Genomic DNA, 21,287 nt, shown 5'->3' with positions numbered 1-21,287 from the left:
GGGTCAAATTTTAACCTAACGTACCGCAAGTTATAACTTCAAATAAACCAAATGAAAAAGTTGACAAAAGGTCAAAAATTGACATATGATATTCTATTCAGAGTGTTATTTTCTATCGAATAAAAGTAAAAAATACCGAAGGTGGCATTTAAAAATCAAAAGTTGTAGTCATTTCCGGTAAAACAGGAAGTGACCGAAAACAATAATTGTTTTCGGTCACTTCCTGTTTCAGTTATTGAATACGTCAATCAATCCTAATTTATGTCATATACTAACATACCAAATCTCGTTTTTAACTGAAAAAATAAAAAGTGAGGGGTGAGCCACTTTTGAGACGCACCCTATATCTCAGTTTGCCCCATAAACATGTTTACCAGGCAGTACCGTAAAATGGGGTGAATAGAAACATAGGGGTGAATAGAAACAAAATTTCTGAAAAAAATCAAATCACGATTAAAAATATTCAAAGTAAAAAGAGTCGACATATCTAATTTTTCTATCATTGGTAATACACAATAAAATGTAAAAACTATATTTTTATCTGTGGCAGGACTGTTTCTGTCAATCAGCTGATCAATAAATGTGAGATCAATTTATCACCTATTTTGTATGGCGCGAAAACTTTATAAATAAAATATTTATTTTTAAAGTAATACATAAGCTGGTACATGTAAGTTGTTATATTATATGTATTGTTAATTATTGTTAAACCTACTTAAATATGTAATAATTTACTGTTTCTAACCACCTTGTTGGAAATAGAATAGATAAAAACCTTAACATCAATGTGTGTTTCTATTCTCCCGAATAGAAGGTGAATAGAAACACAAATGTTATTTTTATTTAATATTTAATTATATTATATTATTTATATGTATACGCTTATATTAAATTATATGTATACGCAAAGAACAAACAAAGACCCATGTTTTAAAATATTCGGGAACATAATACCACATTTTTATCAACCGGTATATCGCTAATAGCCTACGAAACTGTTTCTATTCACCCCATTTTACGGTAGTAAGTGCCAGTGTGTAAGTGTAATGTCATGTATTAATGGGACAATTTTTCTCTTTTTTTACACATTTTCATTTATACCCTATACCGGGTGCGTCATAAAGTGGCTCACCGGCTCACCCCTATATGTTTTTTTTTTATTTCTTTCAGATAAAAACGAGGTTTGATATGTCAGTACGTTACAGAAATTAGGATTGATTAAGACATTCAATTGTTTTTGGCCACTTCCTGTTTCACCGGAAATGACTACAACTTTTGATTTTTAAATGACACCCTCGGTATATTTCTACTTTATTCGATAGATAATAACACTCTGAATAGAATGACATGTCATATGTCAACTTTTGACAATATTGTTAAAAAAAATAATCTAGAGCGCCATGGCTGTGTTAAAACACTAATTTTTAATCAAGGAGCTTTGGAAAAATAGATTTGATGGTCTAATGTTTTTCGTGTTCCGTCCTGGTCGGTTAAAAGATGTCCAAATCGTATTTTTAATCGTATCTCTATTTTATCAAATGGAACGAGGGTTGCTTATTAGCATATTTGGAAAAAGCATTTTTTTACGAATTTTTGGTACCACACACTTTTTTTGGTCGTTATGAATCGCATGTTACAATCTTAAATAAACCATATGCGAATATGTCAAAAGTTGACATATGATATGTCATTCTATTCAGAGTGTCATTTTTTCTATTAAATAAAGTAAAAAAATACCGAGGGTGACATATAAGAATCAAAAGTTGTAGTTTAGGAAGTGACCGAAAACAATTGAATACATCAGTCAATCCTAATTTATGTCATATATCGACATATCAAATCTCCTTTTTTATCTGAAAAAATAAAAAAGTTAAAGGGGTGAGCCACTTTTGAGACCGCACCCGGTATATTTGTATATAGTTTGTTCAATATTAGATGTACTGTAATAACCTCAAACCCCTAAACTATATTTAACATCGATTAAAAATCAGGATATATAGGTATAATATAAGGGCGGACCTAAATAAGCACAAACCTACTCCCACAGAGTTTCCATTATTTTAATGTACGATCGTGGAGATATATGAAAATTACTTTTGTAATAATAATAATAAGTCGGCCACAAAACGGTCGAGCAATATAAATCGGTTTCGCTAGGTAACCCATATCCTCCCTTTACCTCCCCAAACCCTATTTCCCTGTATTGTCCGATTTAATGCCCATTGTTTAATATTCAAAGAGAAATTTCACAATAAACTTCTCCCTAAACTTTACAGAATACACTGAGAAAACTATCTCGTTGTACTATAATAATGTTATCTATGGGTTTGAAATCGTAATTAGTAATTCTAAATTTAGTCTTTGTTTCTAAGAGTTAGGAAATTAATTTTCAAAAATCGTACCTTAGTGCTTTTTTAAATCATGTAAGGAACCTCTGTACATAATTTCTAGAACAAATTTATAAAAATATATAGAAAATTACATCCATTATTCTTACAGCGTTTTCAGATGGAGCGGACCGTACGCGCGGAGCGTCCGCGCGGATGTTTTTTCAATATAGCTCATCTAGCGTTGGGAAAATTCGAATTAAATAATACGACTAATTCGATAGTAAATTAAAACTAACTAATTCGAATTATCTTTTTCGATATAATCGAGATAAAAATTAGTAGTATTTTATATTATATCTGTGGTAACCGAATTACAAATGGACATAAAACATAACCTCTTATGGACGAATACGAATATTAGTAATTAGTATAGTACTATTAGTAGTATTCTTTCGTTCTGAACGAACTGAAAATTTTCACTTAAACTGATTTATAAAGGGAATCGACAAAGAAAGGAACGATCCGATATAGAAAAATCCAGAAATCATTGTTATTTCCTATACCACGTAGGAATAAATCAGTTTAAGTGAAAATTTTCATTTCGTTCAGAACGAAAGAATACTACTATTATTTGGTTCATTTCAATCTCACCCAAATTTCACCGAACACCTGCCGAACACTAAAATTAATTTTCTTCTTTTATCTAAATAATTATTGATTGCAACTGATAAAATAAAAAGAAATACGAACCGCACGTAAACAAGGACATACTTATATCGTTTTAGAAGAAGCTTTTATTTTAGATATGAGCTTTTCAATAGGAATTGAAACAATCATAAACTCGGCATTTTAAAACTTTAAATTATGGTTTAATTTATTAAACGGCTTCGGCACATTTAATAGAATACATTGAATAAAGAATATTTTTTTTTATTTTTTATTCAGTGATAGAATATAGGTATGGCAATGGTTCAGATTTGTTTAAAATAGCCCCTAGACGAGCACTAGTTGGGACGAATTTATTTTTAGGTTAAATTTATAATACTACTAAATAATTCGAATTATTAATTCGATTGTGAAATATGAATTATTACTAATTATTCGATGGTGAAAATAATTCGATTATTCCCATCACTAGCTCATCCGGACGGAGCATACGCGACCCATGTGAAATCGTTATAATAAATCGTATCGAATATAAACTCATGGTGCTTGCTCGAAGTCGCGGACGGTCCGTCGCGGACGCTCCGCTCCATCTGAAAACGCTGTTAGTGCTCACATCATTTAAGGACCCTCTGTACAAAATTTCATACTTCTAGATCAGATTTTAAAATGTTTTAATCAAATTTTAACAACTAGTTGCACTTCTTAGGGGGTGACTTTACATAAATCTCTTCTTGGTGCTCAATAACGTATTATTAATATAACCCTATAAAAAGTTATATAGGGGTGAGCCACTTTTGAGACGCACCCAGTATACAGAAATAAAATAAAGCGACCAGCATGCCACCACCTCAAGAAAACCAATGTCAAGTCATCTTAATAGAGCCTCTCAAATCTCAGATAGTGTCTTTACAAGTACCCAGTACATGCAAAAGATCGTTTAAGCGCCACATAGAGCACGATAAAGAAAAACTCTGTATTCTATCAAAAACGATTGACCATCATACTGTATACTCTGTTTTTTTTCTCAGGTAAGGTTTCGGCAGACGATGAGAGAAAAAAAGCAGATGACTCCCATACCAATCCATTTATTTCACTAAAAAGAGTTTCTAATATTTTTTAAGTTAACTATGGATGGATTTATAAATAAATACGTCATGCGTCGTCTCTTGTTGTTTTTAACCAGTTTTATTGGTTTATTTCAAAAACGACAGATCATATTTCAATATTATTGGCTTGACGCAACGATGAACGACAAACGGACTCCGATGCGTATGAACTCGACTTAAGATGATTTTTGAGAGTTGTCAAACAAAAAGATTTTGCATTTTGCATTTTGGACTGTGTTGTTACTTGTGTTTCGTGTTTTTTAAAATTAAGTGGAGGAAAACTCGAAGGAAAATTAAATGTTGACCCAGATCATAGTTTACAGTTAATATTCGGTGCCCAGAGATCGCCAGAAACATGGCCAGAAACACAGTTTGCTAGAGACTATGGCCAGAGAGTTGTATTAGCCACAAATAAAGTTGTATACCATCTCGTAATATGGTCTAAAAAATTGGAGTATCTGTAAAATAACATCACACGATAGGTAAATAATACATTTTAGTACTGCAGGAAAAACTAAGATTAAAGTTAATTAACCAAGATTAGATTTTTTCAGTTTTACACAGTTTTTTTTTCACAATACTTTGAAATAATCACTTGTCACTCAAAATTTAAATATTTAGTAATGCGTTCCAATTGTACCAACTTATTTCTTTGTAACATAAAATAAACTACCTTGAAATTATAATGACAGACACATCCATCACTGCCAAGGATTTTGTCGTTCGACAGACTATATTTGTTTTCCTGTGTATATTTCGACCGCTACTACTAAAATCGCTGCTTGTTTATATATTATTATGATTTCTGGCGGATTATTATTCTGTTTTTTTTGCTCAAAACTACCAACTCCGTTTACCGGCAACTTTTGGGGCGTTGTTGTTGATGTTGGCGTTGTCGTAGTTAAAAAGGGGGGTTTGTGGGGGACGGGAGTACAATCCAAATAGCCCAACCCTTTCGCTCGAACGGTGACAAAATCGTTAAAATAATTTGTTCCGTTTCCAATTTAAACTTCGTCAAAAGTCTCCGAATCGAAACTTCGCTTATAATAACCGATGGAGTTAGAGCTTTTGGCAGTTTTACCATTGCAAAAATATCCGTCCGTTGGTTTTGTAAACTTTCGAAGAATAATATTGTTCGATAGTTTTGAGAGTTCTTGTTTGTTTTAGTTTTTTATATCATTGTCAAAGACTACGAAGATTTAATTAGATATTAAAAACTGCCGACTTGAGTCATAATACAATAAAGATGATAATGAAATTTTGTCAAAATTCGATGTACAGGGTGGACCATTTTGGTTGTTTCTATAGGGTATCTAGGAAACCGTGAGAAATATTTAAATTTTGATACGCAGTCTCGGGTTCTTTTTTTGAAAAAATTACAATGGCCCAACCGGATCGTGGCTATCTTGATCGGTTTCGAAGCTACAGGGGATTTTCAAATTTTGTACTTTTTGAAGATGTTCGATAGTTTGTTTATTTCAGAAACCACGGAAAAATGAATTATACATTCTAAATGCACTTTTCTGCGTAGAATCCAGTGGCGTAGTCAGACTTTTTTCGAAAAAAATATTTTTTGGGACATTAACTATATTTATGTTTTTTTAAATACAACCCCCTGTATATTTTCAAATTTTCTTATTCAGCTTGGCATGGGTTTCTCGAAAATATATAACACTCTATATTTATTTTCACTATTAACCTCAACATTTAAAATTTTTCTTAAAATATCCACTTAGTAGATAGTAGGCCGCGCCGAGTAACAAAGTAAACGGTTGTCATGGCGATCGGGACATAAAAAATGAGTAAATTTGAAAATTTTGGGAAATATAATATGTTAGAGTTTAGAATGTTATATTGAGTCTAACAAACATCAGCAAATGGCAGCTGATTTATATTTTGAGCGGTATTCAGAGCGCGAGCAACCAAACCCAGCCATTTTTAAAAGGTTAGAAGATAGTTTAATCAATTTTGGATCTTTTCAAAAACCGCGTCCGAAAAATTATCAGAAAGAAGATGAAGAAAATCAATATGTTAATATTATTATAATATGTTAATCTCGTTTATGCTTTTCCAGATTTCCATACCATTTTAGAGAAAATTAGAAAAAACGTGAAAATATAGTTGAATTTTGAAAGTCCTATAAATCAAAACGCGTATATGGTAATATAATTTCGTTTTCATTCTTTGATAGATTGTTGTTGATAGAATTTTAATTGACGTCATATTTTTTGCTGTTTGAAAATGTTAAAGAAGCACAAAAATTATTAAGTTCAATGTTATCGGAAAATGTGTTACTTTAACAACAGCAAAAATATGACGTTAATTAAAATGAATAATAACCATCTATCAAAGAATGAAATCGAAATTATATTACCATATACCTTTTTATTTTTAGAAATTTGGAAAAGTATAAACGGAAATAACCGTTTTAAATCAATGATGAATTTTTAGCAATATGAATATGAATAGCAAATGAATTTTTCCAATCAAAATAAATTCATTGGACACATTGTCCCTTAGAGGGCATTAAACTTTAAAAAAATAAACATATTTTTAAAAATATTTAATATAGATAGATGAGATAAGATACTAAATCAACTTGTATATTTGTGAAGTTGTAAGGCACCTACTCTAATGCAGAAAAGCATTAAAACAGTAGTCAAAGTTTAGCTGTATTTTATCGAAAGTACAAATAAACGAAGTTTCTGAAAGATAAAATACTAATAATTGAAGTATAATAAACCGGCTAACAGCCAGCCAGTTGCCAGGCGGCCAGCCAGATACTCTGCGGATGAATACGTAATAGAATACGTTTCGAGCCCATTGTAAGCACCGTTGTCGGACAAACCGGTCACGCCGTTCAAACATTCACAATCGGAATCAATTTTGGAGGAAAGTCGCCAACTTGTCGACACACCCGCTCTTTGGAGAATCGCATCGCTGACAATGTTTAAATATTCCTAAATTAGAATTGGACCATGTAAATTAATAGGCAATAGTGTATTTATTGGTATAAATATAGTTTATTTGAAAATACCGTTATAATTTGTGACAAATTTTACTGTGTCTATACAGGGTGAGACTTAAATAAGTGCAAATATTTTTAGGGCAGGACAACAGGAACGGATGGAATTCTGAACTGTTCTGTGCTCTACGGTCTGGATCGGTCTTCTTGCTCTACAATTACGAACAACCAAATAAGATTTAAGAAAGATAACACTCAACTAATCTTTCTACACCACGTAGGCGTGGAAAAGTCGAAAACCAGTCAACAATACGAACAAAAATCAGTTGAGCATTGACTTAGAATAGGCAGAAGAATTATAGCATACCTTGGAACTCTACTCGGGGACGACTTCTTGAGCACGTAGAATCGGAATATCGGTCGGAAAATTTGGCTATTTTAATCCCATTGCGGAAATTGGTCGGCGGTCCATAGAAATCAACAAAATCCTACCACGTCTCTGACCAAATGTGCTTCGGAAGCCTTAATCCTTCTCTAGGAAGACCTGTTAACTACCAATAGGGAATGCTTCACGAAATAGGCAGCCAGTTCTCCACACGATGTTCTTCAGTCGGGCGATACACAAGAAGTGATGCAAGGATTCGATTTCCTTCACAAAATCAGATTTCAACCGGAAATCCCTCCAGGATATAGATAGAGAACTATATATCTCGACTAGTCCAACTCACAAAAAGGCATAAATAAAAAACGATGTTCTAGAATATTTTCCACTGCCATATTCCGTATCCGGTCAATGAACGAACTTAACTCAGAAATTCCCACAATTAAATGAACGAATTGCACACTGCGATCCATATCAAAAATAAACAATTTAACTACGAAATTTTATCTGATAATTATAAAATTTCAATAACCAAAACAGAGGATAAGTAAATCCAAAAACATCTGATTTGATCTGACAGTGACAAGTGATGGACAGGTGATGATCAAAGATAAAGAGAGTTCGACAAAAAGTCTACTGCTGGTGCGGCATCGGCATCCAGTGACAATGTTGTGTAGCTGTAGCTGTATAATAGCGCGATGTATATCGGGTTGCATAATGATAAAATTTAAATAAAATAATATTTAACAATAAAATTATAGTAAACATGATGCAAACATAATAGTTATTTGCGATAATTTATGAGCCAGCACATAGAGGTCAACAATGTGCCATTTTTTCTAGTAGGCAACGATAGGCCATTGACAAAGCACTTTATGGTGGGTTCAGTCTCGAAGTTGCTAGACTTTTTGAAAAGGATAGGATTGGAGAATGTCACCTAAGGATCAGAAGAAGACCACAATAGATCTGGAAAGATCGCAGTGGAACAGACCGAATATAATATTATATTGTTGCTTTGAACACAATGTTATAGTTGTAGTATTCTTGTCGTCTGAAATAGTATACTAAATAATGTTAAAAAAGTACAAATACAAATAATAGTTGCTTCGTTTCAATAAATTCTATAAAACACAGCCAAAAACGCATAAATCCTTTCGAACAACAAACGCAAACAAGACCTCGAAATTGGCAAATGGAAAACTGATAAGCTTTTGGCCGATACCAGGCCCAGGCACAATTGTTTAAAATATCCCGCGCCGTTTGATTTAACGGCCCTTTTATTTGTTTAGCAAATTGTTGTACACAGGGTAATAATGTCATTTCGGTCTCTCCCAAACGAACAATGTCTAAATATGGGTTTGCCATCGCGTTGTTTCCATGAGTAATGGCTCTATCTCTCCGTCGGACAATGCGAAGCAATCGTTACATAGTTCCCATTGTAGTTTTCGAATTTCGACGCTATTTATCGCTGTTAAAGTAATTAATAGTCTAGCCAGAATAATGGGTCGCTAGATTTGAATTGGTTCGAGTCGTGAATCTTAGAAGACATTAAACGATCATTTATGTTTGGTTTTTAGGTGCCTATAAATTATAAAGCCATTTTTTTTTAAAGCCTGGGTATTTCTCTACTGATACAGAAATCTAAAAATTGGTTTGGGACAGATCATATTTCAATATTATTGGAGTGATGCAACGATGACATATAGACTGTAGGATGTGAGTTATAATACAAGAAAGGGGGACACAGTAGATCTTTGAAGTCGTGGTGATTACCCTTCCCTCACTCATTCTATATTCTACTTTCTACAAGGAAAACACCAAGAAACTTGAAACTTGAAAGGTGATTGAGTGAACTTGAGGATTTGTTAACATTCCAGAAGGACGGTGCTCCACCTCATTGTCTTCAGGTCCGACAGTGGTTAAACGAGAGATTTTCGGATACATGGATTGGCCGAAGTGGACCAATTGAATGGCCTCCAAGATCACCGGATTTAACACCCTTAGAATTCTTTCTTTGGGGACATCTTAAATCCAATGTTTATAAAACACAACCTACTGAACCTTAAAAGGCGAATTACAGCAGAATGCCGGTCAATTCGAGAGTTTGAAAACAGACTCTATTATTGTTTACAGGAAAATGGACCACATTTTGAACAACTTGTAAGATAGGGCGTAAGTGGTGTAACCAATATTATAATCATTAGTACTACAAGGAGATCCATTGCAATCATTTTTGTGTAAACACTAGCCTGAAAACCAAAATCTCAATGCAGACATATTTAATTGTTTCTGCAACTTTGAAACACGATTATTCGGAAACCTCTGGAAAAAAGCAACAAAGTAGGATACCACTAAAAAAAGAATTAAACGCCCTTTAATACGATGTTCCCCTTGACCCCCATTCCCATTTAAGTTTGTAAGGGTGACATCAACCCCTCCTATAGGGTTGGATAAAAATATTAATTTAAAGGGTGTAAAATTGACGTGTCTTTCCGATTTTCCATAATTTTTAACTGCAAGATACTAAGGGTGGGAAGTTTTAAAATTGACACAGTATATAGTAATTTATTTGCGTACAAAATTTAGTACAAATTAAACCACAACTATTACGTCTGTCAGACGATTAAATGCGGTTCATTAATCCAGTCCGGTTCTGTCCGTCACGAGAAAATTCGAAATAAATTATTGCTAATTTTAATTCGAAGGATTTCACGAAAATCGAGACCAATCAGCGATAATTGGATGGACGGACGAAATTGCATTGTGACAGTGAGTCGAAGGAAAATTATACATTTGGAAATCGTTAAACACGCTTAGTCTTCAAAACAGTTAAAAGTTGTGAAATAATGGTCTAGATAGTGAGTTTTTTAATAATTGAAACGAACGATTTTCGACCAGATAGAAAATAAAGGCCATTTTGACAAATTTGCATCACGAGACAAGTAAAGCCGTCTCTTCACACGACAATTTGCAGGTTCCAATCTGCAGGCGACAATCTATAAAGAACAAAAAGGAAATACGACTCCTGCAACTCCCAGTGGATGATATGCCAAGAATGTACAACTTAGAGAAACACCTCAATGCCTCAATGTAGAGAGAAACGTGTTCTCAGCAGTTAAAAGACCATACCATAACTTGATGCTTCCAAAACCAATGGGGGAACAGGGATCGGAGTATTTGGGCCGAGAATTAAATACACCGAACCAATGGGTATCTACCCTAGCATCCTATAGGCAGAAATCTACGCTATCGAAAGATGCGTACAACTTATCTTAGATAGGAACTATCGGAAACAAGAAATAGCCATCTTGTCTGATAATCAAGTAGCGTTAAAAGCGATCAACTCAGTATCAATCAATCCGAAATTGGTCAAAGAATGCAGAGAAGCTGAATAAATTAGGCAAAGAAATCAAAGTCCTCCTACTCTGGGTGCCTGCTCACCAAGGGATAGAAGGCAATGAAACAGCAAATGTTCTAGCTAGAAAAGGAGCGAACACTCCACTAACTGGACCAGAACCTTACTGCTTCCCAAGTGGTAACCAACTAAGGGCGAAACTCAAGAATTTGGAAGACTCCAACTGCAACCTTGAATGGGAATCTTGCAACAGTCTAAGACACTCTAAGAAGTTTCTGAGGGCTTACCACCAAGAAAAATCAAAGATCTTGCTGGATTTAAGTAAGAACAATATTCGGATTGTCACGAGATTTTTAATAGGACATTGTCTCCTCAATGAACACCTCAGTAGATTGAAACTAAGAAGAAACGGCGAAGGCAGATTCTTTGGGGAAAATGGGGAAACACCAGAACACCTCATCACTGAGTACGCCCAGACGATAACCATTCGTGCCATGAACTTTGGTACGACTGATATTGGAGATGGAGAACAACCCTTTGTAAAACCATCCCAGATACTAGCTTTTGTCAAAGCCCTAGGGCTGTATGATGAGTTATAACTCAAGAAAGGGGGACACAATAGATCTGTAAGGTCGCAGTGATTAACGCCCCTCCCGCTCATTCTAAATTATAAAAATTCTAATCTGTAAAGAAATCGGATGTAGTGATAAGCAAAGCATACAAGACCAAGACCAAGATTCCCTTGGTTTTGCTCTAACATAAACAAATCAAAAAGTATTTATGTCAATTCTTCAATGCTTTTTAATATAAATTGCATGTATCCATTGATTTTCCATCAGGCTTGTCTCGGTGCCTGGTATGTCGCCTACACCATTTCTAATCGATCTTAAACAATACAGAGTATTAGTCAAAATCAAACGTTTTTTATTTTTTACCTGCACAAATAATATAAGTGACTGTGCATGACCAATCGTTTAGATATAATCCTGTTTAATATATGTATTAGAATTAAAAGCAGTTTCCTCAGAGCGAAAATTTGGTAAAACTAAACCTAGCATAGAAATTATATTGAAGTAACATGGAAACAAAACATCGGATCATATCTCGAGATAAGATGATGCCCAGCAAAATAAAAAAACACTTAATACACAGATATAAGAAGATTTGTTTAAGCAATAATGCTTTTTTTCCAGGGGCCGTTTTCTGCCGGAAACACCGCGACCTGTGAGGCCTATTGTTTTTATCCCGTTTCTATATATGCACCCATTCTCCTATCCCTGTACCCTGCACCAACTTATGCAGCTCCTTGATAGGATGGGAGCATAGTTCCTCCGGTTCTAGCCTAGCTTTCCGAAATAAAAAGTCCAGAGTCTCGCAGTGACATATTATGTGCTCCGCTGTTTTAGGATTTTTATGGCAGAGTCTGCAGCAAAAACCTCCATGATACAGGTTGAGCTTGTTCAGGTAACACTTGACAGTCATGAGCCCTGTCAAGAGGCCTGTTGTAATCAGTACTTTATTCCTGCTAAGCATTAGAAGTTCTTTTGTGGTTTTAGAGCTAGCTCTTTGGATAAAGGCCTTGCTGTGCCTGTGCTCCTGTCTGTTTGTCCAGTGGACATTTTGCTTTTCCTGGATCCAGAGTTTTAGGTGCAATTTGGGTATTCCCAGTACTGACTCTGGACCAAGATAGGATGCCGATGATCCCTGCCTAGCTAGCTCATCGGATTTTTCGTGCCTTGTGTGCCGCTGTGACCTGGCACCCAGGGTAATTTAATTCTGTTCCTTCGTGCCAGACCTCCCAGTTGACCTAGGCATTCCCCGACGAGTCTCGACGATACCTTTGGGCTCATAAGCACCCCGAGTGCCGCCTGACTGTCTGAGCCTCGGTCTAAGCATATATTGATGAGCTTTCCTCTTTTGTTGTTTTCCCTCGCACATTGTAGAATGGTAAAAATTTATGCCTGGAATACGGTTGAGTGATACGGTATGCAATAATATTACGTTTATTATTCGTATTATCGTTATTCGGGTCAGAATGTCCTACGACGTTGTCCGATACCTAACTTCCACCCTGTGCGATTTTCCCCTTGATCTTCGGTCAGATTTTTCTCGCTCATCGATCTTCTTATTCCTTCCATCCATGTCTTCTTCGGACGTCCTCTCTTTCGTTTACCAGGTGGTATCCAATAAAATACTTGTTTTGGGATGCTTTCATTATGCATTCTCTGAACGTGGCCGTACCATATTAATTGTTTTTGTTCTATATCATTCACTATTGTTCCCTGTATTCGGATCTGTCGTCTAATGTCTTCATTTCTGATTGTATACTTCCTTGAAATTCTCATTGTTCTTCTAATCGTGTCCATTTCTGTTGTCTCTAATTTCCTTCTATTCCTGTTAATGAGTCGTTATGTTTCACATCCATAAAGTAATATGCTTTTAACTAGTATCTCGTATATATTATATATCCTGTTTTTTTTGTAATTTCAGTGCTCCATAGAATGCCATTTATGCATTGATAATTCTTCTTGCCTGTATTACTCTGTATTGGCTCCAATTGGAAGGTATTTCGTTTTTTCTGTATTTACTGTGAGACCTCATTTAGCATATTCTTCAATTTTCTTTTGCACCATATATTCCATGCCATCTTTGTCGTTTGCAATTATGGCCTGGTCGTCTGCATGCGAATTGTCTTTTGTCTGGTCTTGTCTAGTCATGCTTATGTCTAGTCATTATTACTCTAAACTTTGCTACTTGGTCGCACTGAAAAATCGTATCAATTAAAATATTCAATTTGCCATCGATGTGGCCTCTAAATCATTCTCTCGAAGCGGCATCGGCGGCAGCAGCGAGAGACGGACGCGGCAGAAGGGCGAGCGATACAATCGATCCGAGCAATTTCCAATATAATTGTCAGCCGAAGATCTTTCTCCTGGTAATGGTGAGCGATAGGTCATCGGCAGGATATTAATTATTGTTAGATGCCACCGGTTCTACAGCCCTATTGATTTACGTATCGGCGTATTAAGCCGTTTTAATAACGATCTGATAACGGGGGGAGACGATTCGGACGTGGTTGCTTCGTCGTAGTCGTCTCATTAGCATATTGAGTCGTTTGCGGTCGGCGGGTGATGGATGTCTGGGGAAGTTAGGAGCGGTCCCAGACGCCGCGCCGCTGTTCAATCCAATCTAGAGTGAGATATTGGCTCATTGATTTACTTATTGGTAGATTCTATCGTTTATATATGTGTAGTAGGAAACTGCGGTTAATATAGTAATGAATGTCAAAGCGATGGAGCTAATAATAACGTCTTCACGCATAAAAAAGCAATTGTATTATATCAGATTCTAATATGCGGTTTCAGATAGCTATTAAAAATGTTTTAACACGACCGAATGATTGAGTACCTACTTGTGCTAAAAAAAAGCTATGCGCGACTTAAAAATGGTTTCATAGTTTGAGTTTAGCAAGTGGCGGTTCAGATTATGAGTTGTTGTAATAAATTCCATCAGTTTTTTGGTCATTCTATATCTCAATGTACAGGGTGGTCGAAATTGGTCTATTTTAACAGAGAAAACCTATTTCCTGACTAGATAGAGCAAAACCGCAAACCGACGGTCATGGGCTCAATTTCTGAGAAACGTTTAATGGCGTAAACCGCCTGTTGATATTTTCACTGCAAACAGAGATACGGGGTCTTTTTGATTTTTTTTCCATTTTGAAAATTGCCCATAACTTTTTTATTTCGCGGAATAATAAAATTCTGTAAAAACGTTCGTAGGGCACTTTTTTAAGCACAATCCAGTGGCGTAGTCAGTTTTTTTCTATGTTTGCTCTTTTTGTCAGAAATAATAAAAAATATAATTTTCTAAATGGAAATCATAGTTGGCTATGAACTTTAAAAATTGCTGGAATTTAACTCTTTCCGATATAAAGTTATGGGTATCTATTTCAAAGAATGAGAGAAATATTAGGTTTTTTATCTTTATATCGAAGCGGGCCTTGATTCTGTGTTGAGCTATTTGCCTAATTATTTTTTATCGCAATTTAATATTCTATATTATTATTTATCTGCATAATTAAAGACTTTTGAAAAAGTAAATTAAGATTCTATATTAGTAATTACAATTAAAATCGATACAATAAACAAAGAACGAAACTAAAAAAAAAACGTATTTTTGAGTGACGAATATAGTTTTTAAAAAAAAATCATCAAAGATGTTCAAACTGAGCACCTCCTTATCGAATACACAATAAACATCTTTTGCACACACAACGATGAAACAGCGAGTTACAACGATTTATTAGGTGAGCTGGTGATAAAGTCCAAAGGTTGCCTAGCCTTCTGCAATTCTTCTCTGGTCCCAATGGTTCTTCCCTTTTTTTTTCTCCATAAAAATGTCGAAAGGAGTTAAATCACAGGACCTAGCAGGCTAAGATATGGGGCCCCTGTTTCCAATCCAAATCTCTCTAAATTCTCCATTTAATAGTTCAGTTGTAACCCTGGCATTTTAATTGTAATTGGTAATACTAATATAGCATGTTGATTTACCTTTTCAAAAGTCTTTAATAGTGCAGATAAATAATATTAAAAAATATTAAACTGTAATAAAAAATAATTAGGCAACTAGGTCAAAACAAAATCAAGGCCTGCTTCGATAAAAAGATAATATATATGTTCCCGTCATCCCTTCATGGGACATAGGGCTTCTAAGAGATGTTTCCATCTGATCCTATTCTGAGCTGTCTGTTTGATCTCTCCCCATGTTTTCCCGACCTTCAAAGGTTACTGTTCTTCTCCAGGTATTCCTTGGTCTTCCCCTGGCACGTCTTCCCTGTGGATTCCATTCAAGTGCCTGTCTAGCAATATCTCTGTGGGGTCTGCGCAAAATGTGCCCAATCCAGCCCCACTTTCTTTTCTTAATTTCGATATCTATTCGATTTTGTGATGTTCTTCTCCACAGTTCTTCGTTGTTAATTTGATTGGGCCAGAAAATTCTCAATATTCTTCGAAGACACTTGTTAACAAACACCTGTAGACGATCCATGAGACCACGAGTAACCTTCCATGTTTTGGACAGTTGCATAGCTTATGTTAAATCTGTGATCTTTCTTATCATCTCGAGGAGAGTGGTATGCCACTACGTCTTGTAAAGTTATCTGGTGAGTGGCAATTTACCACTTAGGCAATACAGTCCACCGTCTGCTTCTGATATTGCTATAATATATATATATATAATATGTCATAGTTGATTCTTTATTATATATACACATATCGGATTTTAAAACGTTTCTCTAATCTCCAGAATCCATTTTCCCTGTTGTCTTCATCAATACCTCTCATTCTAATATCCCCATCCATTTATTTTCTCCAACTCTTTCTTCTTCTTTTTCCTGTTGCAGTCCACTGTTACAGTATTTTCTTTTAGTTGTCATACTTTACTTACTGTACATGACAATGTTGTTTGCCTATGTATTGCTGAATTAAAAAAAATCTTTAGCTTACCTGCAACTGCTTATTTCATCTCTATACTTACGAGGTTTTGTAGGCTGATAATTTGATTTTATTTGTCATCGCAGCGATAGGTTTTTATCTAGAGAAGGTCGGTCCAAATTTAAGCTATACAAAATTATTTTCTAGACGATCAATTTATATTGTGTGGGTTCTTATATCCGCCCTAGAATGATTTTGTAACAGCGAGAGGTATCCATTAGTGCAACATAGGCACTACCTATGTTGCCTTATTATCAAGAAATTATGTTTTTTAACTAAAAACTAAAAAAAAAACCAAAATTTTTTCAAAAAAATCCAAATTTAAAAAAAAAATTTGCAAAAATAAAACCATAATAGTGTTTCTGGGGTCGAAATATACTTCCCCTAATAATATTTGCACTTAATATTACATTTATTGTCAGATATATAAATTTTCTGTTTTCTGTCCTTAAACAGATTTAAAATTCAAAATATCGAGCACGTGCCTGAGAGATAAAAGCCACCCCATCCAAGACAAACGCCAAAAACAGATGGAGAAATAATATTTCACACCGCCCTTAAACCAGATTCGTATTAAAATGTTTTTCTTTTTTTCCCTTCATTTCTTTCTCTTTCCCTGTACAGGAAAAAAAACTTTCCAAACCCCACATTACTGGAAAAGTTTAGCAATTTAGATAAAAATAAACTGACAACGAGACGAGCGCGCCGTCCTTATTCTGCACCTCCCCTCCTGCTAGGGAATTTTTTCGAAGTAATTTAAACTTAAATAATGGCCAAGAAGAAAATTAAAATGAACGCACAGGTTTTAGCTAATATTAGTTTTTTAACTTCCTGTCTCGCTGCCTGCCGAGATTTAATTAGGAACGAGAGAAGCGAGCAACACCACCTTAGTGGATCCCGTACCCCACTTCGCCACAGAGCAGAGTTTGACAGCGGATTCTTCTTTTCTGTTTCCTTAAAAATGTAAAAAATCACGTCTACTCGAGTATTATTATGCGGCTGTTCGAACGAGGGATCGACTTCCCATTTTTAAGTCTATTTTTAAAGTTGTTAGATATATTCGAATTTGCTTGCCTACTCTAATATATTGGGAGAACGTAGCAAGTATTATATTAGCCTGGGCAACGATATGGAAGATGAAATGGAAAAACAAGGCTCATCACATTCATGGCTCATCACAGCCATTCATATGCCCAGAATCCTTCTACGGCGTTGTAAAAGCAGTTAAGAGATTGGCCACAAAGCGATGGGTCGCCAACAAATCTCTAGAATAATGGCAAATTGTATTGGGATCTCTCCCATGTTTTCCCTGACCTTCAAAGGTTACTGTTCTTCTCCAGGTATTCCTTGGTCTTCCCTGTGGATTCCATTCAAGTGCCTGTCTAGCGATATCTCTGTGGGGTCTGCGCAAAATGTGCCTAGTCCAGCCCCACTTTCTTTTCTTAATTTCGATATCTATTCGATTTTGTGATGTTCTTCTCCACAGTTCTTCGTTAATTTGACTGGGCCAGAAAATTCTCAATATTCTTCGAAGACACTTGTTAACAAACACCTGTAGGCGATCTATGAGACCACGCGTAACCTTCCATGTTTCGCATCCATAAAGCAAAATAGATTTGACATTGCTATTGAAGAGCTGGACTTTAGTTTTTTTGCTATATATAGAGGAGTTCCACACAGGTGTAAGCATGCCAAAAGCTCTTTGTGCCTTCAAAATCCTTTCCTCTATATCTTTCTCTGTGCCCCCATCGCTGTGAACCATACTTCCCAGGTACTGAAATTCATCAACTCTTTCGATGGCTCCGTTGGAGAGGTATAGATCTTGGTTGTTGGGAGTATTTGACCTCATTTCTTTGGTTTTCGCCACGTTGATTTGAAGACCGACATTATTAGCTTCCTCTTGGAGTCTAAGAAGTTTTTGAGACATATCCGAATGTGAATGGGAAAAGATGAAGTCCCCATTGAAGAAGAGTCCCCATTGTATCCCTAGTGGTTCTTTAAATGCTCTATTTAGTGCTACATCCAGAACGATGTTAAAGAGTAGCGGCGAAAGTATACAGCCCTGTTTTACACCTACTGCAATAGAAATTTTCTCCCCCACTTGACCTTTATGTAATACACAGCTTGTAGCATCGTGATAAAGCATTTTAATAATAAAAAGATAAGAAGACCTAATATTTCTCTCATTTTTAGAAATAAATACACATAACTTTATATCTTTGGAAAGGGTTAAACGCCAGCATTTTTTTAAGTTCATAGCCAACTACGATTTCCATTTAAAAAATTAGATTTTTATTGCTTCTGAAAAAAAGTGCCTTAAAACGTTTTTACGGAATTTTATTATTCCGCGAAATACAAAAGTTATGGGCAATTTTCAAAACGGTAAAAAATTCAAAAAGACCCTGTCTCTCAGTTGGCAGTGAAAATATCAACAGGCGGTTTACGCCATTAAACGTGTCTCAGAAATCGAGTCCATGACATCTATGTCGGCTTTACTCTATCTAGTCAGGAAATTTTTAGAATTTAGAATTTAGAATGAGTGGGAGGGGGGTTAATCACTTCGACCTTACAGATCCATTGTGTCCCCCATTCTTGAATCATAATTCATCATACAGTCCCAGGGCTTTGACAAAAGCCAGTATCTGGGACGGTTTTATAGAGGGTAGTTCTCCATCTCCAATATCAGTCGTACCAAAATTCATGGCACGAATGGTTGTCGTCTCGGCGCACTTAGTGATGAGGTGTAGTGGTGTTTTCCCATCTTCCCCACAGAATCTGCATTCGCCGTTTCTTCTTAGTTTCAATCTACTGAGGTGTTCATTGAGGAGACAGTGTCCTGTTAAAAACCCCGTCACAATCCAAAGGTTGTTCTTACTTAAACCCAGGAAGATCTGTGATTTTTCTTGATCATAAGCCCCCAGAAACTTCTTCGAGTGTCTTAGACCGTTGCAAGATTTCCATTCCAGGTTGCGGATGGAATCTTCCAAGTTCTTGAGTTCCGCCTTGAGTTGGTTACCACTTGGAAAGCAGAACGGTTCTGGTCCAGTTAGTGGAGTGTTCGCTCCTTTCCTAGCTAGATTATTTGCTTTTTCATTGCCTTCTATCCCTTGGTGAGCAGGCACCCAGTGTAGGAGGACTTTGTTTTCTTTGTAGTCAGGAAATACTTTTTTTCTGTTAAAACAGACCAATTTCGACCACCCTGTACAGTCCATAGAAATAGTGAAACAGCCTTAATTTGCATCATCTTTACTTCGCCACTTTTTAATCCAAACAAAAACTGCGATGATTGAAATAGAAAAAAAATCAATAAAACCTATCGGACAACCTCAGCGGCAAATTGCCTTATCTACATGTGGGTCCGTTAGAAACCGCTAACACATACCAAAATACAGGTTATATGCGTAACCGTAAATTAGAGCGGGATGTCAATTAAAAAGCGCGCACTCATTATCCACATGAAAAATAAGTCAGGAAGATGCTGGCAACCGGCCAAACACCTTACTCATTATTTAAAACCGTTTCTCGAACGGCCGGCTAATAATATTGATCGGAGTAATTACGCAACTGATAATTTACGGCGCTGATTGGCCAGTCTATATTCAGTAGCCATAAATATTAATGCGGAATGGTCGATTGCCTTTCGGCATTATTGTTTGGAAAAAATAACGTTTGGTTGGGGTGTATGTTATTTTGGGTGAGGAGAAAAAATGCTCCGATTGGAAATGACTGTTGTTTAGGTATTTTAATTGAATGTTACAAAATGTACATATTAAAAGTGACATAAATTGGCGATATAAGAGGTATTTACTAAACAAACTGAAATTAACGCCATTACTTGGTGACGAGTAGATGGTTAAGAAAGGCGTTTTCTTTCATGAGCTTTTCTGTGACTGAAAAACCCGATACATAATGTTATCTCTCTTCGGCACTCCGGACATTATCTTATTACTTTGTTGCCTTTGTTGCAACTGAGTTTACAATTATTCTTCTCCATTATTCTTCCACCCACTGACTCTGCATGCTTATCCCCGTTAAGTTTTCATGGAAAATATCTTTGTACCTTTTGAGTTGTCCACCCTATTTCCTTTTACCGTCTACAAGCTCACCATAAAGAAGAGATTTCGGCAGGCGGTTTTCTTGCATCCTGCACACGTTGTAACGCAACGTAATAATAAAATATTATTTTATTAATACATTACGACGACGCTGCTGTTCGCTTGGAGAGCATTATAGGGTGAGTAAGGTTTGTGCTCAAATGAGAGCCACTGAATCTACCTAATAGTTGAATAACATTAAAGATTCAGAAAACTGTTATTAGGAAAAGATATTTGCCAAGATGGAACCTCATTCATGCAATAAAACAAATACGTTTCTACTCTACTAAATCTAAATATATTAATTAAAATTAATGTTTGGTTATAAAATACGTTTGTTTTATAACAACCAAAAAAAGTTATGAAATAGGTTTAAATTTTGAAAATGAGGTTAAAATGTTATTTAAATTTGTAATTAAAGTATATAAATTAAATTGAAAAGTATATAATTAAGTGAAATATTACAGATGTTCAAAACTAATTGTAAGTAAAAAACCAGAAAGAAATAACCAAGACCCTTTGGACAATATTTAAATTAATATTTATGGATTTTAGGTTACGATGCCTTACCCCCAAGCGTAACTAGCAATTCATCCAGCTACCATCGACAATTAAAAAAATTAGTAGATCCATTCCAAAATTGTTGTCCAAATCTAATGAAAATTATTAAGAATCAGAATTGAAAAGGTAAAAAAAACGTGAATAAGGTAACTTACCTTACATGGCACACAAAAAAAAATCTATCCTTTTTTGGTTTGGTATATCTTTGTAAAAACTTATAATATTCGTTAACCACATCCAAAAATTACGCTGGCAATCCCCACAGGAACCAACAGGCAAGGATTCCACCAAAAAAGACGATCTCCTCCCGATTGCCACGCCAAGATGGCGATC

The 21,287-nt window shown here is 35.5% G+C and overlaps 1 protein-coding gene across 1 annotated transcript; it reads right to left on the bottom strand.

Moving 5' to 3' along the window:
- Nucleotides 1-15,538: 15,538 nt before the first annotated feature.
- LOC115875177 lies at nt 15,539-15,892 on the bottom strand. Its single transcript, XM_030890581.1, has one exon. It carries the CDS (start codon nt 15,890-15,892, stop codon nt 15,539-15,541), a length of 354 nt encoding a protein of 117 aa, XP_030746441.1.
- Between the last annotated feature and the right edge of the window lie 5,395 nt (nt 15,893-21,287).

The sequence above is a fragment of the Sitophilus oryzae genome, unplaced genomic scaffold (assembly GCF_002938485.1).
Source record: "Sitophilus oryzae breed Bouriz unplaced genomic scaffold, Soryzae_2.0 scaffold_1350_pilon_pilon, whole genome shotgun sequence".
Classification (NCBI taxonomy): domain Eukaryota; kingdom Metazoa; phylum Arthropoda; class Insecta; order Coleoptera; family Curculionidae; genus Sitophilus; species Sitophilus oryzae.
The sequence above is the reverse complement of the archived record's forward strand: the minus strand, read 5'-3'. Positions and strand labels throughout refer to the sequence as shown.